Source organism: Oncorhynchus gorbuscha, linkage group LG12 (assembly GCF_021184085.1).
Source record: "Oncorhynchus gorbuscha isolate QuinsamMale2020 ecotype Even-year linkage group LG12, OgorEven_v1.0, whole genome shotgun sequence".
Lineage (NCBI taxonomy): Eukaryota > Metazoa > Chordata > Actinopteri > Salmoniformes > Salmonidae > Oncorhynchus > Oncorhynchus gorbuscha.
In genome coordinates, this window is record NC_060184.1 from 40,719,110 (window position 1) to 40,737,499 (window position 18,390).

At 42.9% G+C, this 18,390-nt stretch overlaps 1 protein-coding gene across 1 annotated transcript; it reads left to right on the plus strand.

Moving 5' to 3' along the window:
* Nucleotide 1: 1 nt before the first annotated feature.
* On the plus strand, nucleotides 2–17,007 carry mmut (methylmalonyl CoA mutase). Its single transcript, XM_046290938.1, has 9 exons — nucleotides 2–149; nucleotides 6,963–7,387; nucleotides 7,670–8,037; nucleotides 8,282–8,439; nucleotides 10,485–10,656; nucleotides 10,767–11,015; nucleotides 11,139–11,250; nucleotides 12,208–12,323; nucleotides 16,888–17,007. The coding sequence occupies exons 2-9, from the start codon at nucleotides 6,970–6,972 to the stop codon at nucleotides 17,005–17,007; spliced, it is 1,713 nt and encodes a 570-aa protein (XP_046146894.1). The 5' UTR covers nucleotides 2–149; nucleotides 6,963–6,969.
* Nucleotides 17,008–18,390: the final 1,383 nt, after the last annotated feature.

Consider the following 18,390-nt stretch of genomic DNA (forward strand, 5'->3'; position numbering starts at 1 on the left):
CTAAACAAATATCTTTGCTTCCTTTTTACGTCCTGTGGAATAGGGCGGAGTTTAACCAGCGGTGCTAGCTTATGATTGGTCGATTACTAATGTTATGAAATATTATTGGCTGGTCAAACATACGCCTTTACAGCAACGCCACTGAGAAGGTAAGAAAACAAGGTCAGAATGTATACTTAAACAAATATTTGCCATTTCTGAACTGTGAGAAAACTACCCTTCTGTAATAATGTTAGCGACAGACGGTCTTGCAGCCCATTTTACATTTGGGTTTAAAATAAACTACATCAAAGATGTGATTTGTTTATATGCCAGGGCATTACTAGCTAGCTTGCTAACGAGTGCGTAACCAACATGCAGCGAACCTTTTACTGTCGTCCTACTAGCCGCTGCAATGACTTGCGTGCTTTGTTTATGCGATATTGACGTGACCGTAGCAGTTGGCCCCTCTATAAACATTTATCGTATGGTACCACTGTTTATCGTACTTCGTGAATATGGCGTTAGCTTAACCTGGCGTTCAAACGGGGTTGCAATTAAATGAATGGCCCTACAGCTAATAGTTACCGACTGGCAGATTGTTATTGTTGTTTTCAAGACAATTCGGTTAGTTTAGAGTTTCCTATTGGTAGATTCTAACAAAGTTTTTCCAAGTGTGAAATGTCACTTTCCGAGTTGTCTTGCACGCGGAATGTGTGGAATTCCCCTGGTCTGATGTTGGCCTGCATTGACAATGCACTGCATTTGTTATCAACTATGTAATCGACTGACAGATTGCTATAACATATGACGTGGTTAGCTGATACGTAAAATACATATGCAGGCGCCTGATCTGACAGGCGTCAGCAACGCCAATGATTTATAGAAATCATTGGCCCGGGAAGAGGAATGTGGCCAATATGTTAGCATCAACATCCGGGTAATTGTCTACTCCAACATCCGGGGAATTGTATACTGTTCTTGTCAAGCTTAGATTGACATGGTCAAGGCCAAATAATATTTGAGAAAAGCTGAAAAAGGAACCCCTTCTGACTTGAACTTTATTTTGTCCCGGGTTGCGACGTTTCGCACAGCATTAACGGTGTATCATACCGCGTTTACCTAAGTATTTATTATTTGACAAGACATTATCAATAAATGGTGTGCATGTTATCAAATTGTGAATTAATGGACCACAAAGACAATCAATCACTTTGAGCAGTAATGATTCTCAAAAGCAGTGACAGCCTCTGTTCCTTGTGTAAGGGGTTCTCAAACTTTTGGGGGCCGGGGACCCCTTTTGTGACAACAAATTAATCCGGGACCCCCAAAATCAGAACACAACACGAGTGAGCTAAAAATGGCAAACAAATATTTTTACTCTTACTTTGGTAGTGCATGGCCAGACGAACCAAGTCTCTGGTATAAGTCTTCCTGGTAAGGAACATTTTAAAGGAAAAGGAGAGAAAAGTTAATTTCCTGTAGTGTTGTCACGATACCAGCTATAGCACATAATATTTTACATACAGGAGGTTTTTTATAGGACATAAGAGTTTAGTCTGCTTTGTGTTTTCCTTTTTGCCATGAAAATGAAAAGGTATTGTTGTATCGCAATACTGGTGACAACCCTATTTTCCTGTAATTCGACATGTTTTGTTACGTGGTCAGAGAGAAGTTTTGTTGTTGCAGCTTTAAAGCTACTATCCTGCAATTCTAAAAGAAAAATCCATGAGGAGTTTTAAAGCATAAAGGAAAATTCTCCAGCACCACCCCAACATCAACATATGTGGCACGTTTCTTTGTTTTGTATTCAAAAATATGTTTCCAATGACGTCACCAACCAATTAGTAGACAATATCTACACACAAAATCCCACGATGCACACTGATGACGTCAAAACATTTTGTGGGAATACAAGAAGTATTGAGTTGAAAAATCTATAATTGGTGGAGCATTGCGGATACAAATATCCCTGTGAGCCTACCAAGGCCCAAATTGTAGATTAATAATATCAAATTGTATGGTATTACACACAACTTATTCCACAGAGACCTTGGCCAAAATGTGTTTAATCTGTTGTTGTCAGTAATATAATAAATATTTTTATTTTTGGATCTGGTTGCGGACCCCACTTTGAGAACCGCTGAGTTGTAGAGCACTCTGATGGCACCATTATATACAAACATGGCACTGTTTTGTTAATTTCAGACACTAATTCATAAAAAGGTCTGTTTTGAAACATTCTTAAACTCTATGGTGGTTTAATGTAATTGATAAATCGGGTAGAAAATGCAGTTTCGCCACTGGACAGTTCTCTCCACCTGCTCGAAGCCAAAGCTCGCTCCACCCCCTTCCCCCCAAGCACTTTTTAGAATCAGCCCATTACTCCTGCAGGTGGCAGAGATGGATTGTGTAATGTCTTTGGCTTGATTTTGTTAGAAAGGGAAGAAATTAATCTTTCTGTTGTATGTGTATATATATATATACTGCTCAAAAAAATAAAGGGAACACAAAAAACACATCCTAGATCTGAATGAATGAAATATTCTTATTAAATACTTTTTTTCTTTACATAGTTGAATGTGCTGACAACAAAATCACACAAATTATCAATGGAAATCAAATGTATCAACCCATGGAGGTCTGGATTTGGAGTCACACTCAAAATTAATGTGGAAAACCACACTACAGGCTGATCCAACTTTGATGTAATGTCCTTAAAACAAGTCAAAATGAGGCTCAGTAGTGTGTGTGGCCTCCACGTGCCTGTATGACCTCCCTACAATGCCTGGGCATGCTCCTGATGAGGTGGCGGATAGTCTCCTGAGGGATCTCCTCCCAGACCTGGACTAAAGCATCCGCTAACTCCTGGACAGTCTGTGGTGCAACGTGGCGTTGGTGGATGGAGCGAGGCATGATGTCCCAGATGTGCTCAATTGGATTCAGGTCTGGGAAACGGGTGGGCCAGTCCATAGCATCAATGCTTTCCTCTTGCAGGAACTGCTGACACATTCCAGCCACATGAGGTCTAGCATTGTCTTGCATTAGGAGGAACCCAGGGCCAACCGCACCAGCATATGGTCTCATAAGGGGTCTGAGGATCTCATCTCGGTACCTAATGGCAGTCAGGCTACCTCTGGCAAGCACCTGTGCGGCCCCCCAAAGAAATCCCCCCCCCCACACCATGACTGACCCACCGCCAAACCGGTCATGCTGGAAGATGTTGCAGGCAGCAGAACGTTCTCCACGGCGTCTCCAGACTGTCACGTCTGTCACATGTGCTCAGTGTGAACCTGCTTTCATCTGTGAAGAGCACAGTGTGCCAGTAGCGAATTTGCCAATCTTGGTGTTCTCTGGCAAATGCCAAACGTCCTGCACGGTGTTGGGCTGTAAGCACAACCCCCACCTGTGGACGTTGGGCCCTCATACCACCCTCACAGAGTCTGTTTCTGACCGTTTGAGCCGACGCATGCACATTTGTGGCCTGCTGGAGGTCATTTTGCAGGGCTCTGGCAGTGCTCCTCCTGCTCCTCCTTGCACAAAGGCGGAGGTAGCGGTCCTGCTGCTGGGTTGTTGCCCTCCTACGGCCTCCTCCATGTCTCCTGATGTACTGGCCTGTCTCCTGGTAGCGCCTCCATGCTCTGGACGCTACGTTGACAGACACAGCAAACCTTATTGCCACAGCTTGCATTGATGTGCCATCCTGGATGAGCTGCACTACCTGAGCCACTTGTGTGGGTTGTAGACTCCGTCTCATGCTACCACTAGAGTGAAAGCACCACCAGCATTCAAAAGTGACGAAAACATCAGCCAGGAAGCATAGGAACTGAGAAGTGGTCTGTGGTTATCACCTGCAGAACCACTCCTTTATTGGGGGTGTCTTGCTAATTGCGTATAATTTCCACCTGTTGTCTATTCCATTTGCACAACAGCATGTGAAATGTATTGTCAATCAGTGTTGCTTCCTAAGTGGACAGTTTGATTTCACAGAAGTGTGGTTGACTTGGAGTTACATTGTGTTGTGCAAGTGTGTGTGTGTACATATATATACATACATACATATACATATACATACATACATACATACATACATACATACATACATACATACATACATACATACCACCAGAAAGATTAAATATATACATACTGTATATCATAGGTGTCCTGGAAAGTATATTTTTGTTGGGTGTTGGCTAAATAAGGTCTAGTGTACAGAACACTGTGTACGATACGCAGTGAGTTAACGTAGCAATGAGGTTTTTCACTTAAAATGTACACCAAACCAAAACCATTGATTTCAAAGTTTAACAAACCATACACAAGGACTACTTTAAAAAAAAAATCTATTTACACTGACAATTTATTTTTTCTGGAAGAACTCTGCAGATGCTATGGTTTGGTAACTGAATTTCTGTATAATCTCCCTCTGTTTTTTTATGTGACCACTTTTTCCCAAAACTCTTAAGTATCTGCTCCGAATTAAGATTTAAAGATGCCTGCAGAAAGAATGGGTGTCAGCTATGATGTGACACTGAACTGTACGAACAGAAATGCATGTCACTCTTATTTTATGATGATGTATCCTAAATAGGTACACAAAGGTAGAAATATGCTAAATGCTTCTACACACTCGCCATTATTGTAATGAGCTCCGCCACCAAACAAGACCAAAGTTTGTTGGTCTGGACTAAACCAAATCTGATCCTATCATATACGTATATGTTTCACAAGTTTGGACATTAAAGTACATCTCAGTAGACTAGAGTGTAGTTCAGTACATTATAGTGTACACCACTCTAGTGTTCTCAACTGTGTACTGTATTGAACTGTACTCCACTCTTCTACTGTACAGGACTATACTATAGTCTACTTTACTGTACTCTATTCTACCGTAAAGTACTGAACCATACTCTACTTTTCTGTACTGTTGTACTGTGCTATACAAACGTTTGAAACAAACATCTAGGATTTGGAGGGAGAGGGAGTACAGTAGCAGATGAGAGACTGCTAACTATGTTTTCCTTTGTAGCCAATTCAATTACAGTAATTCTGTTACACATTTTTGGGTTATTCTGTTATCAGTTTGGTAACTCATAAACAAACATTTATATCAGTAAAAACACAAACTAATTGGTAGGTCTATGTTACTTGTTACTTGTGTGAACTTTCATTATCCTCCCTCCTCATGATGGAGAGAAAGTAGAAAATATCTTGGATATGGGTTTTTGGTAACGGAATGATTTTTAAATTTACAGAAGGCAAATCATTTCTCCAAAATGAAATATAAGTGTTGATGTTAGTTGGCAGGGGTCTTTACATAAACAATATTTTGATGTATTTCTAATACCTTTTAAGACTTTTTCTGGTAGATGTTTTGTAAGACCCCTTTTCCATCTGTTATTTATGCCTAATTCTTAAGATGGAAAATAATAGAAAATGTATCTATACCTTCATTTCTCAAAACTATAAACTCCTATGAACTTCACTGTTGCTCTGCAATTACCATTATCATAGTCCAATGGACATGCAATGTTGGCTCACACCAGAGTTTAGGAGCGGAGCGTGCCAGGCTGGGCAGGGATGTGTAGTTTCTTTTTTCTTCTGTAGGTAGGCCTAAAATATTTTAGTTAAAATAACCCTATCAAAGTGGAAAGCTCATTGAAAGAGGTCATATTCCAAGCCTATTGGGCCTAAATCAATTATGTCCCATTGTATAGAGATAATAGAATGAAAATGATTGAACGAGAGATACATTTTTGGGGATTATAAATACTTTGCTACAATGACACACTTAGCTAGATTACCCACCTTGTTCCCTTCTGTTAGCATGTGTGCATCGTAAGTAGGCCCACATCATCATGCTTTTGGATACCTGTCTTTTCAGATTCCACAATGATTCTTTAGTTGCGGACACTACCGTACATCACCACACTCCCTCTCTTGCTCTTGGTCCTCCTCATCTTTGTAAGTTACCTAGACTTTTTACCCGTGTGTTTTATCAGTTTCTTTATGAAGATATTTAGCATACTAGATGACAGTAGCTAAAGCAAGAGGCTATAGAGCGCACAAGTAGACTACACATGTATGCTGGGCCTGTCATGCACTGAGCTTGTGACGTGAGCACTACTGGAGAAAAATGTACATAAGTATTCAGACCCTTTGCTATGAGACTCGACATCAAACTTGGGTGCATCCTGTTTCCATTGATCATCCTTGAGATGTTTCTACAACTTGATTGGAGTCCAGCGGTGGTAAATTCAATTGATTGGACATGATTTGAAAAGGCACACACCTGTCTATATAAGGTCCCACAGTTGACAGTGCATGTCAGAGCAAAAATCAAACCATGAGGTCGAAGGAATTATCTGTAGATCTCTGAGATATGATTGTGTCGAGGCACAGATCTGGGGAAGGGTACCAAAACATTTCTGCAGCTTTGAAGGTCCCCATAAACATTCTTTCACATTTCACATTTTAATCACTTATTAATTCATAAACAAATGTATACTTTTAAAAACGTACCATAACTAGTTGATAGGCCTACCTTTTACTTGTTACTTATGTGAACTCATGAGAGAGAGAGAAATGAGAAAACATTTTAAAGATGTGGGTTTTTTTGGTAACCGAATTTACAGAGGGCAGATTCTTTTTTTTTTCCTTCCTAAACTAAATATTTCTTCATTATTGTGTTTTGATCTATTTCTAATATCTTTTAAGACTTTTTCTGGTATATGTTTTTTAAGATCCATTTTCTATCTGTTTGACAAGAAATCAAAGCATTCGCTTATTGGTCATTTTGTTAATGGAAAATGGGTTGAAAAATGTAAATATGACTTACTTTCAGAAAAATATAGAGTTAGCTTTCATTTGACACCCAATGTTGGTGCTCATGGGTCCTTTTACCAGGAAATCACCAATACTCAACAAATGAAACTGTTTTTCATTCCTCTCCTCCTGTGTCTCATGTGTTACTGATCCAGGCCCGTCATGCTGACTGCACAGAGGACATGTGTCGCTCTGGCTGCACGCCGACTTCTAGGAGCTCCCTGCTCCTCACACGGATTCATCAACACATGCTCACAGACGCACTCCCGACAGTTTCGTACCGCAACGCCCTGTCGGGATGAAGTGGACCTGCACCCGGAGTGGGCCAGCCTGGCCAAAAAACAACTGAAAGGGAAGAACCCAGAAGACCTGATCTGGCGCACGCCGGAGGGCCTCAACATCAAACCCGTCTACACTAAAGCAGACTCTGCAACGAAGCCAGACGAACTGCCGGGGGTCTTCCCTTATACTAGGGGGCCCTACCCCACCATGTACACGTTCAGGCCCTGGACCATCAGGCAGTATGCTGGCTTCAGCACTGTGGAGGAGAGCAACAAGTTCTACCGGGACAACATTAAAGGTACTGCACAATACTCACTGCTGGTGTGACCAACTGGGGTTTTATGATGGAATATTGAAGTGAACCCAGGTTGTTGGAGGCTGAGTGGCACTTGTGAATCTTGTGATTGTTGTCTGTCTAGAAATGGACTCTGTCAGGTTTAATCAGGCAAGAGCTCTTTCTCTACTTTATAGGTTAATAAAACAACATTTAAGTACAAGTTATTTTTGGTTACCTTTCCCATTGTAATAAGTGTAACTTCTCTCTCTCTCTCACTTCCCCTCTCGCTCTCTCTTTCTACAGCGGGTCAACAGGGTCTCTCGGTGGCCTTCGACCTCCCGACTCACCGCGGGTATGACTCCGACAACCCCCGTGTCCATGGCGATGTCGGAATGGCGGGGGTCGCCATAGATACCGTGGAGGACACCAAGATGCTGTTCGACGGCATCCCGCTGGAGAAGATGTCGGTTTCTATGACGATGAATGGAGCGGTGATCCCGGTGCTGGCCATGTTCATCGTGACGGGGGAGGAGCAGGGGGTGCCCAAGGAGAAGCTGACGGGAACTATCCAGAATGACATCCTGAAGGAGTTCATGGTGCGCAACACCTATATCTTCCCCCCGGAACCTTCCATGCACGCCATCGCTGATATCTTTGCCTACACGTCCAAGGTAAGAACCTTAAAGCTACAACAGGGTAAAGCGTCCTCTGTACCTCGCTGCCTTGCAAATACAGTAAAAGTCCTCTTTTTTTTTTTTTATTATTTCCACGGAAGTAACATCTAACTTAAGATACAGGCACGTACTTCAAATACAGGAGGTCCGTGACCGAACTCACACTGTTTCTCCATCATGATTGATTGACTATTGTTACGATTGATTGTTTGGTTGAATGACTGGTTGTTTCCTCCGGTAGCACATGCCCAAGTTCAACTCCATCTCCATCAGTGGTTACCATCTCCAGGAGGCCGGGGCGGACGCCATCTTGGAGGTGGCCTACACCATCGCCAACGGCCTGGAGTACTGCCGCACTGGGCTGAAAGCTGGCCTCACTATAGATGAGTTCGCCCCCAGGTGTGCGCACACACAGAGTGAGATCATACAATGTGTGTTGTCCCAGGGACCTCATTCCTGTGTGATGCAGTGCCTCAGAGTTAGTGGCTATGGGTTGTTTCTGGAGCGATTCTCTTTGTGATTTCCCTGTGTCACACCCAGTGTCTCAGAGCAGTGAATGTCCTGTCAGACAGATAGAGGTCTCCTCTCCACTAGACAGCTATTCACAGACAGTCCTCTCTGGCTCGCTGTTTCATGTCGTGTTTTTTTGATGCAGAGCCATGTGATTTTCAGCGAGGTCAGAGGACACACACTCTAAATGACTCCCTAGGGTGAATGACAGACTTCTGATTGACGTGTGGTTGTTCGAAGGAAGTACTTTAAAGTTGCTGCGAGATGACTGTCCTTTCATTTAGCCATGAGTTTTGGTTAGCCTGCGTTTAGTCCATTGTTCATTTAGTCGCTCACTTTGACATCTACAATAATGCAGATCCTTTTTGTTAAAAATGTCTCAAGTCACCTTATTGTTAGTCACGTAGGTAATCACAGAGGTAGGTGACTGTAGTTAGTCCATGCATGTACACACAGACACACACTGCAGTGTTATTGATTGACAGGTTCCCCCTGAGCGTTAATGATATATGGCATGTGCATAGCATTATGGTCCTGTTAGGACTGTCAATCAATAGACCGATAGTGCTTGCATTCAATGAATTGCTGTAAGCTATAATTGCCCTCAGCTGAGAGCTCTGCTGTTACAACACTCTGCTCTACACTTTAGCTGTCTATTCATTCCTTTTGGGAGTTTTAACCTTACTTATTGATTTATTACATCTTTGTGTTTTTTCTGTAATCACCCTATGTGGGCAACCTGTGTTCCTAGTCATTTCTCTGGAGCATCAATATGAACGTGTGGGTAATAACAGACAGGTAACTGACACAATAAAGGAAACACTTGAGTACATAAGGGATACAAAGTATATTGGAAGCAGGTGCTTCCACACAGGTATGGTTCCTGTATTAATTAAGTAATTAACATCCCATCATGCTTTGGGTCACGTATAACAATGCTTGGTTGCCCATTATTTTGGCTACCATGTCTAGAAGAAGAGATCTCCGTGACTTTGAAAGAGTGGTCTGGGAGCATATGGTTTAAAGGCTGTGTGTGTCTCAGTAGCCAGATCTCAACCCAAGTGAACCTTCGTGGGAGATTCTGAAGCAGTGCCTGAGACAGTGTTTTCCAGCAGCACCCTGCATACCACTGCTGGCTTGCTTCTGAAGCTAAGTATGGTCGGTCCTGGTCAGTTCCTGGATGGGAGACCAGATGCTGCTGGAAGTGGTGTTGGAGGGCCAGTAGGAGGCACTCTTTCCTCTGGTCTAAAAAAAAATATCCCAATGCCCCAGGGCAGTGATTTGACACTGCCCTGTGTAGGGTGCGGTCTTTCGGATGGGACGTTAAACGGCTGTCCTGACTCTCTGAGGTCATTAAAGATCCCATGGCACTTATTGTAAGAGTAGAGGTGTTAACCCCGGTGTCCTGGCTAAATTCCAGATCTGGTCCTCAAGCCATCACGGTCACCTAATAATTTCCAGTTTACAATTGGCTCATTCATCCCCCTCCTCTCCCCTGTAACTATTCCCCAGGTCGTTGTTGCAAATGAGAACGTGTTCTCAGTCAACTTACCTCGTACAATAACGGATAAATACAAATAAATAAATCAACAAAACACCAAATGATAGAATTTCTCGTGGAAGAAAGGTGTCGCATCCCTCCAATAGAGTTCCAGACACTTGCAGAATCTATACCAAGGCACATTGTAGCTGTTCTGGTGGCCCAGTGTCCTAATAGGAGACTATGTTGGTGTTTCCAATATTTTGCTAGTTACCTATATCTCATGTCTATAGAATGGTATACTTTGAAAACTCATGGGGAATCTGCTTTCCAACAAAGGACATGCATACTTGGAATACATAGTGTTATGTAAAACCAAATAAAATTTTGTTCCAACGTTTGATACTCGGGTACTTGTATATATCACTCTATAACCCCTCCCTCACTCCTCTAGGCTGTCATTCTTCTGGGGTATCGGTATGAACTTCTACATGGAGATTGCCAAGCTGAGGGCAGGCAGGAGGCTGTGGGCCATGCTCATTAAGGAGAAGTTCCAACCCAAGCTGGCCAAGTCTCTGCTCCTCAGGACCCACTGTCAGACCTCAGGCTGGTCCCTCACCGAACAGGTGGGCGGATGAAATCCATAATTAACTTTATTTGATCGAGGCCAAGTCATGTAAATGGGGTGAACCTATGACCTTCATATGTTCTGTATTGTGTATTCTGTTTTCTCCAGGACCCGTATAACAACGTGGTGCGTACTGTGATCGAGGCGATGGCTGCGGTGTTCGGGGGGACCCAGTCTCTACACACCAACTCTTTTGACGAGGCTTTGGGTCTACCAACGGTGAAGAGCGCCCGCATCGCACGCAACACACAGATAATCATCCAAGAGGAGTCTGGGATACCCAAGGTAGCCGACCCCTGGGGCGGGTCACACATGATGGAGGCGCTGACCGACGATGTCTACAACACTGCCCTAAAGGTGAGGGGTTAGAGGTCAGGGGGTCACACACTAAACAGTATATTTAATGGTTGTTAGTATTGACTGTGTTCATGTTTAAATGCATTAGATGTTTATCAATTCATTTGATCCCCTCTCCTGTAGTTTATCAATGAGATCGAAGAGATGGGAGGCATGGCCAGAGCTGTGGCTGAAGGCATTCCTAAACTACGCATCGAGGAGTGTGCTGCTCGCAGACAGGCTCGCATCGACTCAGGTACTGCAGCAGAACACACACGTGCAGTGCAGGCACACATGCACCCCTGTCCTTCTCCCACCTCCCCGTCCCACCTTCTGTTCTCTTTTCCCACCCACCCACCCTCCGTCTTTTTATTCCCTCCTCTTTCTTACATCCTTCTCTCCTCCATCGTCTCACCTCCCCTCCTAAAAAGCCCCATATGTAATTCAGTGGGTATGTTGGAAGCATCAGTCCTCCACTCAGGCAGAACAGACACACTCCATATTTCATAGCTGCTCTTTTAAAGAGACATGTCCTGGAAGTCTACCGGAATATAAGTAGCACTTGACATCTCAGCGGTCTATTTCCACAGCTCTAGTCAGGATCATACATTCATCATTGGCCTAGCGAACACTGGCCAGGGGAATATAACAGACAGTGCGTGTGTGTGAGAGTGAGCTGGCGTCTGAGCTCTGACCTCTCCATCTAAGCCTTTGATCTGATTGCAGACCCAAGGCTGTGCTTATCTGATGCCTGCACAGGGGTCGGGATCCTGTGAACATAGTGGGGGCTCCCAGGGCCACTGGGGTTTGTCTTGTGGACATGGCATGGGTCGGCCTGGTTAGCACGCAAGGAGACCCGGCCGAACGCTACTGCTTTGATGCATGCTGAGAGGGGAGGGAGGAGGGGAAGAGTGGTAGAATAAAGGAGGTGGGGCCCACCGCAGCCATTGAACACAGTAGGGATGGATGGGTTACTTTGTATTTTCCTGCTTTCTATTCCCTATATTTTCAAAGAGGTATATGGTATTAGCTGGTCATCGTGAAGTGAATACTGAAAGCTGTCTGAGAGAAACTAACTGCGATGTCTTCTATTGCTTCACTGAACCAGCAGCCAACAGACTATGGTGGGTGTGTGCGTGCTTGCGTATGAGCGAGTATGCCTTTGCCTCTGCCCCCTTCTCTGACTGTGTGTCCCACTGGCTGTGCCCCCCAGGTTCGGAGGTGATTGTTGGAGTGAATAAGTACCGTCTAGAGAAAGAGGAGTCCGTCGATGTGCTGGCTATCGACAACACCAACGTACGCAACAAGCAGATCGACAAACTCAAGAAGGTCAGTGTCATACTCACCCCAAGACTCAACGCGTAATTCAACTAAACGACCCAACCAATCCTCCGGCCCTCTTCCGTTCATTTCTCCAGAGGGTCGGTTAGTAACACGTCTCCAAAATATTGACCTTTATTTAGTACTCCACCAACTTTGCCTGCTTCTTGTGCCTGGGAGACAAAACACACACACACAAGTTGGCTGCACAAGTTAGGCCCTTGGGTGGATCAGTCAGTGAGCATTGATAAGAGTTATGGCTCCACAGTAGTAGTAAGATAGTCTACATAGTCCAGACTCGAGGAAACATCTCAAATGACATAAGCCTGGTATCGTTGGCCTACAATGCCTCAATGCATCACAACTAAGGCCATTTTGTTTTTCTTGACCTCACTATTTGACGCTAATCACAGTCCACAACCTCTTGGAAATTTTGGAAATTAAGGAAAAAGTTATCTTTTTAAACTGACTCGAGATATCGCATCAGTCTGACAACCTCTGACCTATAATACTACAACTAGGTTTTCCTCAAACCATATTGTGTCCCATGCGAGATGTATAGATTAAAAGCTTGATAAAAGGATAGACTTTGGATCGGTTAAGTTAAAGTTCAACTGAAAGGTTAGAAAGAATGATGCTTGTATTGTTTACAAGTTGTTAGCATTACCAAGATTGAACAGATCTTCCTCGAATCATCTGTAGAGATGAGAAAAAGTTAGATGAAGGTTTACATTTAAAAGTGAAATAGAGAAAAGCCTCTATTTCCTTTCACGTTCCTCTCGGTCATCATCTTTACGACGACTTTCACCACACCTAATTATTTTATTGTGAACATAATACATTTATCTGTTTCTGGATTTGTGAGCTGTTGGCAAGGCAATTACGTGCCAATACCGGAGTGGGTACTTCTGGTGTAAAACGCAACATAAATGTATTTTCGTGAGAGTTGAAAATGAGATGTAAACCCATTTAACTTGTATTTCTTTTACTCGGTACAGGAATTTAGTGGAAAAAAAGTATTCACGCACAGCTTTTTATCTAACTAGTCAATTTGATGGAAACACATCTTTGCTGGGAAAATGAGCATATTGTTTTTATGCAGATTTTTGAATATTCACAGAATATTCACCTTTGCCTCCAACCCCTTTCGAAGCATGGAACGGAATGTGGGTGGGGCTAGGTCTAAATAAGGGCGTGTTAAAAAAAAAAAAAAAATTGTACTCACACAAGCTCTGACGAAGGCCGTGAGGCTGATACGTAAAAGCTTATTAAAGATCAGTGATACTATCAAGAGCAGTGTGTTTCCTTCATCTTGTTCAACTGTTACCATGCACCTGCAAAAAAGATTGCTCAGATGTGCGAGTGCCTTTTGAATTTAGAATATTCACGTGGAAATCTATTGCCAATTGGATGGAAATCTAGCTTATCACAGGAAAGACAAGTAGGAAAGGCATAATGGAGACCAAATACCACAATACAGTGGGGGGAAAAGTATTTAGTCAGCCACCAATTGTGCAAGTTCTCCCACTTAAAAAGATAATGTAATTTTCATCATAGGTACACTTCAACTATGACAGGCAAAATGAGAGAGAAAAAAATCCAGAAAATCACATTGTAGGATTTTTATAGAATTTTTAGCAAATTATGGTGGAAAATAAGTATTTGGCCACCTACAAACAAGCAAGATTACTGGCTCTCACAGACCTGTAACTTATTCTTTAAGAGGCTCCTATGTCCTCCACTCGTTACATGTATTAATAGCACCTGTTTGAACTTGTTGTCAGTATAAAAGACACCTGTCCACAACCTCAAACAGTCACACTTCAAACTTCACTATGGCCAAGACCAAAGAGCTCTGAAAGGACACCAGAAACAAAATTGTAGACCTGCACCAGGCTGGGAAGACTGAATCTGCAATAGGTAAGGAGCTTGGTTTGAAGAAATCAACTGTGGGAGCAATTATTAGGAAATTGAAGACATACAAGACTACTGACAATCTCCCTCGATCTGGGGCTCCACGCAAGATCTCACCCCGTGGGGTCAAAATGATCACAAAAACGGTGAGCAAAAATCCCAGAACCACACGGGGGGACCTAGTGAATGACCTGCAGAGAACTGGGACCAAAGTAACAAAGCCTACCATCAGCAACACACTACGCTGCCAGGGACTCAAATCCTGCAGTGCCAGATGTGTCCCCCTGCTTAAGCCAGTACATTTCCAGGCCTGTCTGAAGTTTGATAGAGAGCATTTGGATGATCCAGAAGAAGATTGGGAGAATGTCATATGGTCAGATGAAACCATATAACCATATAGCTTTTTAGTAAAAACTCAACTCGTCGTGTTTGGAGGACAAAGAATGCTGAGTTGCATCCAAAGAACACCATACCTGGCATGGGGGTGGAAACATCATGCTTTGGGGCTGTTTTTCTGCAAAGGGATCATGACGACTGATCCGTGTAAAGGAAAGAATGAATGGGGCCATGTATCGTGAGATTTTGAGCGAAAACCTCTTTCCATCAGCAAGGGCATTGAAGATGAAATGTGGCTTGGTCTTTCAGCATGACAATGATCCCAAACACACCGCCCGTGCAACCAAGGAGTGGCTTCGTAAGAAGCATTTCAAGGTCCTGGAGTGGCCTAGCCAGTTTCCAGATCTCAACCCCTTAGAAAATCTTTGGAGGGAGTTGAAAGTCTGTGCTGCCCAGCAACAGCCCAAAAACATCACTGCTCTAGAGGAGATCTGCATGGAGGAATGGGCCAAAATACCAGCAACAGTGTGTGAAAACCTTGTGAAGACTTATAGAAAATGTTTGACCTCTGTCATTGCCAATTAATTAAGACAAAGACCAACTCATTACCAAGTGACAAGCTGGGCTCAAACCCAGGCTGTCCTCAGCTGAACCTGAAACGAGCCTGCAAATGGAGAGAATAGTTTATGAAATTGCCAATATCACTCTGGATGGAAACATTAGTGAAATGGCCCAATTCACCTAACAAAACGAATTTGCCGTTTTGTCACCACATCAACTCCCCATTAATGTAATTGAATGTCCAAAATGGCTTTTTATTTTATTTTTACCTTTTATTTAACCAGGCAAGTCAGTTAAGAACATATTCTTATTTTCAATGACGGCCTGGGAACAGCGGGTTAACTGCCTGTTCAGGGGCAGAACGACAGATTTGTACCTTGTCAGCTCGGGGGTTTGAACTCGAAACCTTCCGGTTACTAGTCCAATGCTCTAACCACTAGGCTATGCTGCCGCTTGGTTGGCTGATGTTCCGTTTGAGGGATTGAAGACAACTCCTGCAATTATTCGAACCCTAATGACGTTTTTGGCTCCTCATTGTGCTACCAGGTAGTGAGTCACTGTCAAAGTGACACCTCTTGTGGGCTAAATAAGCAGTGGCATTGCCAGTTTTTGTAGTGACAATTAATCCCTCTATTTATCATGTAAATGGTTGTATTCTGTCATTGAAAATGCCATCGAACTAAGACCACACTCGGTCATAGTGTGTTGTACATTGTTGTCATTCTAATCATGTCAGGGCCACAACCCACAAGAGGTCACACGAGGTCTCTTCACAGTCCGCAAGTCCAGAACAGACTATGGGAGGCACACAGGACTACATAGAGCCATGACTACATGGAACTCTATTCCACATCAAGTAACTGATGCAAGCAGTACAATTAGTCTTAAAAAACAGATAGAAAAGCACCTTATGAAACAGTGGGGACTGTGAAGCAACACAAACATAGGCACAGACACATGCATACACACACACACGATAACATACGCACTATACATACACGTACACATGGATTTAGTAATGTAGATATGTGGTGGAGTAGAGGCCCGAGGGCACACAGTGTGTTGTGAAATCTGTGAATGAATTGTAATGTTTTTAAAATTGTATGAACTGCCTTCATTTTGCTGGACCCCAGGAAGAGTAGCTGCCTTGGCCGCAGCCTGTCTATTTAGTTTGGCTTCTCATTCTTAAGCCCTAGTCTGGTCTGTATTCGCGTTGTCCAACTCCTCTGACTATTGTTGTCATGGCAATGCATGACAGTGGACAAACACAGCAGTGAACAAGGCTAAAGCACTTAACAGATATGGACCACCAGGCTGTGAGTAAGTGGCCATTTTCCTGTCCAGAACATGTGTGGTGCCAAACATTGTCCTCAAAATAATGTCTCGTTTGATGTAAAGTCCCCGTTCTGACACATGGTTTCTACGAAAGCAAGGGTTCAAGACTGAGAGGTGGAGAAGCAACGGGATATCCTTGGACTGGGAACCAGGCCAACATTGGGTTGTGTTATGGATGTCATACATCAATGTCAATATTAAGAAAAGAAAAGCAAAACAAAATTCTGTCCCCATTAAGGCACAACAGTCTATGGTCTCACTAAACCGCAATGTAGATGATGTCATTATATCAATACAATGAAAAGCCAATATAATTAGAACATATTAGGGTTCGCTGGAGATTCACTGTTGAGGCTTCACTAGGAGCTAAAAGGACTCATTTAAGATATTGTTTTATATGTACATCAAGTCTGTGTGTCTCCTGCAGGTGAGGGAGAGTCGTGATGCTGAGGTGGCGAAGAGGTGTCTGTCGGCCATAGAGGAGTGTGCTCGTACCAGGGAGGGGAACCTGCTGGGGCTGGCTGTGGAGGCTGCTAGAGCCAGGTGAGACACTATCCCCACTAGTCCTATGGTCAGCAACCCTGGGCTCATTGTCACTTTTGAAGGTAATTTTACTTACTGTTGAGAGTTAGAATAGTAGAACACATAAGGTGCAGTTTTGAAATTTGGTTGTCAATCAGCAGTTTTCCTTTTGTTATGTCAGTCAATGTCAGTCACTCAATTGTCACTCTAAATGTTTTTAGATTGGTAAATTAGTTGAGTCAGCTATCTAAACTTGTAGTAAGCATGGCGGAATTGCCGACTGGGCATGAAGGGCCCACGGGCCCTGACCTCCAAGGGGCCCCCATTGCCTTTGTTAGCCACTCTCACTCAGATATCATTGCAAAATGTGTAAAATTTCACAAATAAGCTTTAAAACGGCTAAAAATGCATCTTTAACCAATGGCAAAATGAGTAGAATTGTATGAACCAAAAACCAATCAAATCTTGCTTAGGCCCCATGACTGTGATACTGTATGTGGTTGTTTTTGCCTCCTATATTTAGTCTAGTTGAATGTAAGTCGCTCTAAAATGTACCAAAATGTTATTACCCTTGAAGAAAATTTGTTTTGCACATGCATGAAATTCTATTGATTGGCTATTCATTATACACAAAATGGGAACATGTCATGCCCAACAATAATACAAGCAATTCATCCAACTAGCTGAGTAAAATGAGTAAACGAATCTACACAAGTAACAAAGGTCTTGTGAATGACCACATATCCCTCCCTACAAATACACTCTGTTGCATAACATGTATTTATTTATAAGGAAACAATGCACATTAATCAACATCAATATTACAATAATGCAACATCCATGTAAATGTGCCGGGGTTTAGCCAAAAGCTAATTTTCACCAGTAGTCACTGGGCAGCCACTATACAAATACTCACTAAAACAATACAAAATACAAATGCATTACATCCAATGATATAACAACAACACTATCATCAACTGTCATCTTACATACGACGAACCACAGATAACTCGGGTGTACAGGTTTGGATAGATTTGAACCATGTTTTCAATTTAAATGTAAAAGTACAATAATCAGTGCAGCCTCCATGGGCTTTGCATTCCAGTATATTGTAGCTCTAACAGAGAAGGCCGATTGACCGATTTGACTGTGTGGAAAAGGGACAACACAATCCCCTCTAGTTACTGCCCTTGTTACCCTGGAGGTGCTTTCCTTGAGCATGATATGCCGGCATAGGGATGGAGGGGCAAGACCATACAGGATCTAAAAGACAAGGCTTGCATCTACATAAAGCTGTCCAGACTAAATAAATAATGTTTGTAAATGATATGACAACGCTGGTAACTGTTTTGGCTTGTTATCAAAAATGTTAAGTGTTTGTTTGTAGAGTGATTCAATTGGTTTCAGA

Bases quoted from the DNA above. Each gene is read 5' to 3' on its own strand.
- mmut (XM_046290938.1), top strand. From the start codon at position 6,970: ATGCTGACTGCACAGAGGACATGTGTCGCTCTGGCTGCACGCCGACTT. The intron at 8,440-10,484 runs GTGTGCGCACAC...TCACTCCTCTAG, and splicing joins ATAGATGAGTTCGCCCCCAG to GCTGTCATTCTTCTGGGGTA. The intron at 11,251-12,207 runs GTACTGCAGCAG...TGTGCCCCCCAG, and splicing joins ACAGGCTCGCATCGACTCAG to GTTCGGAGGTGATTGTTGGA.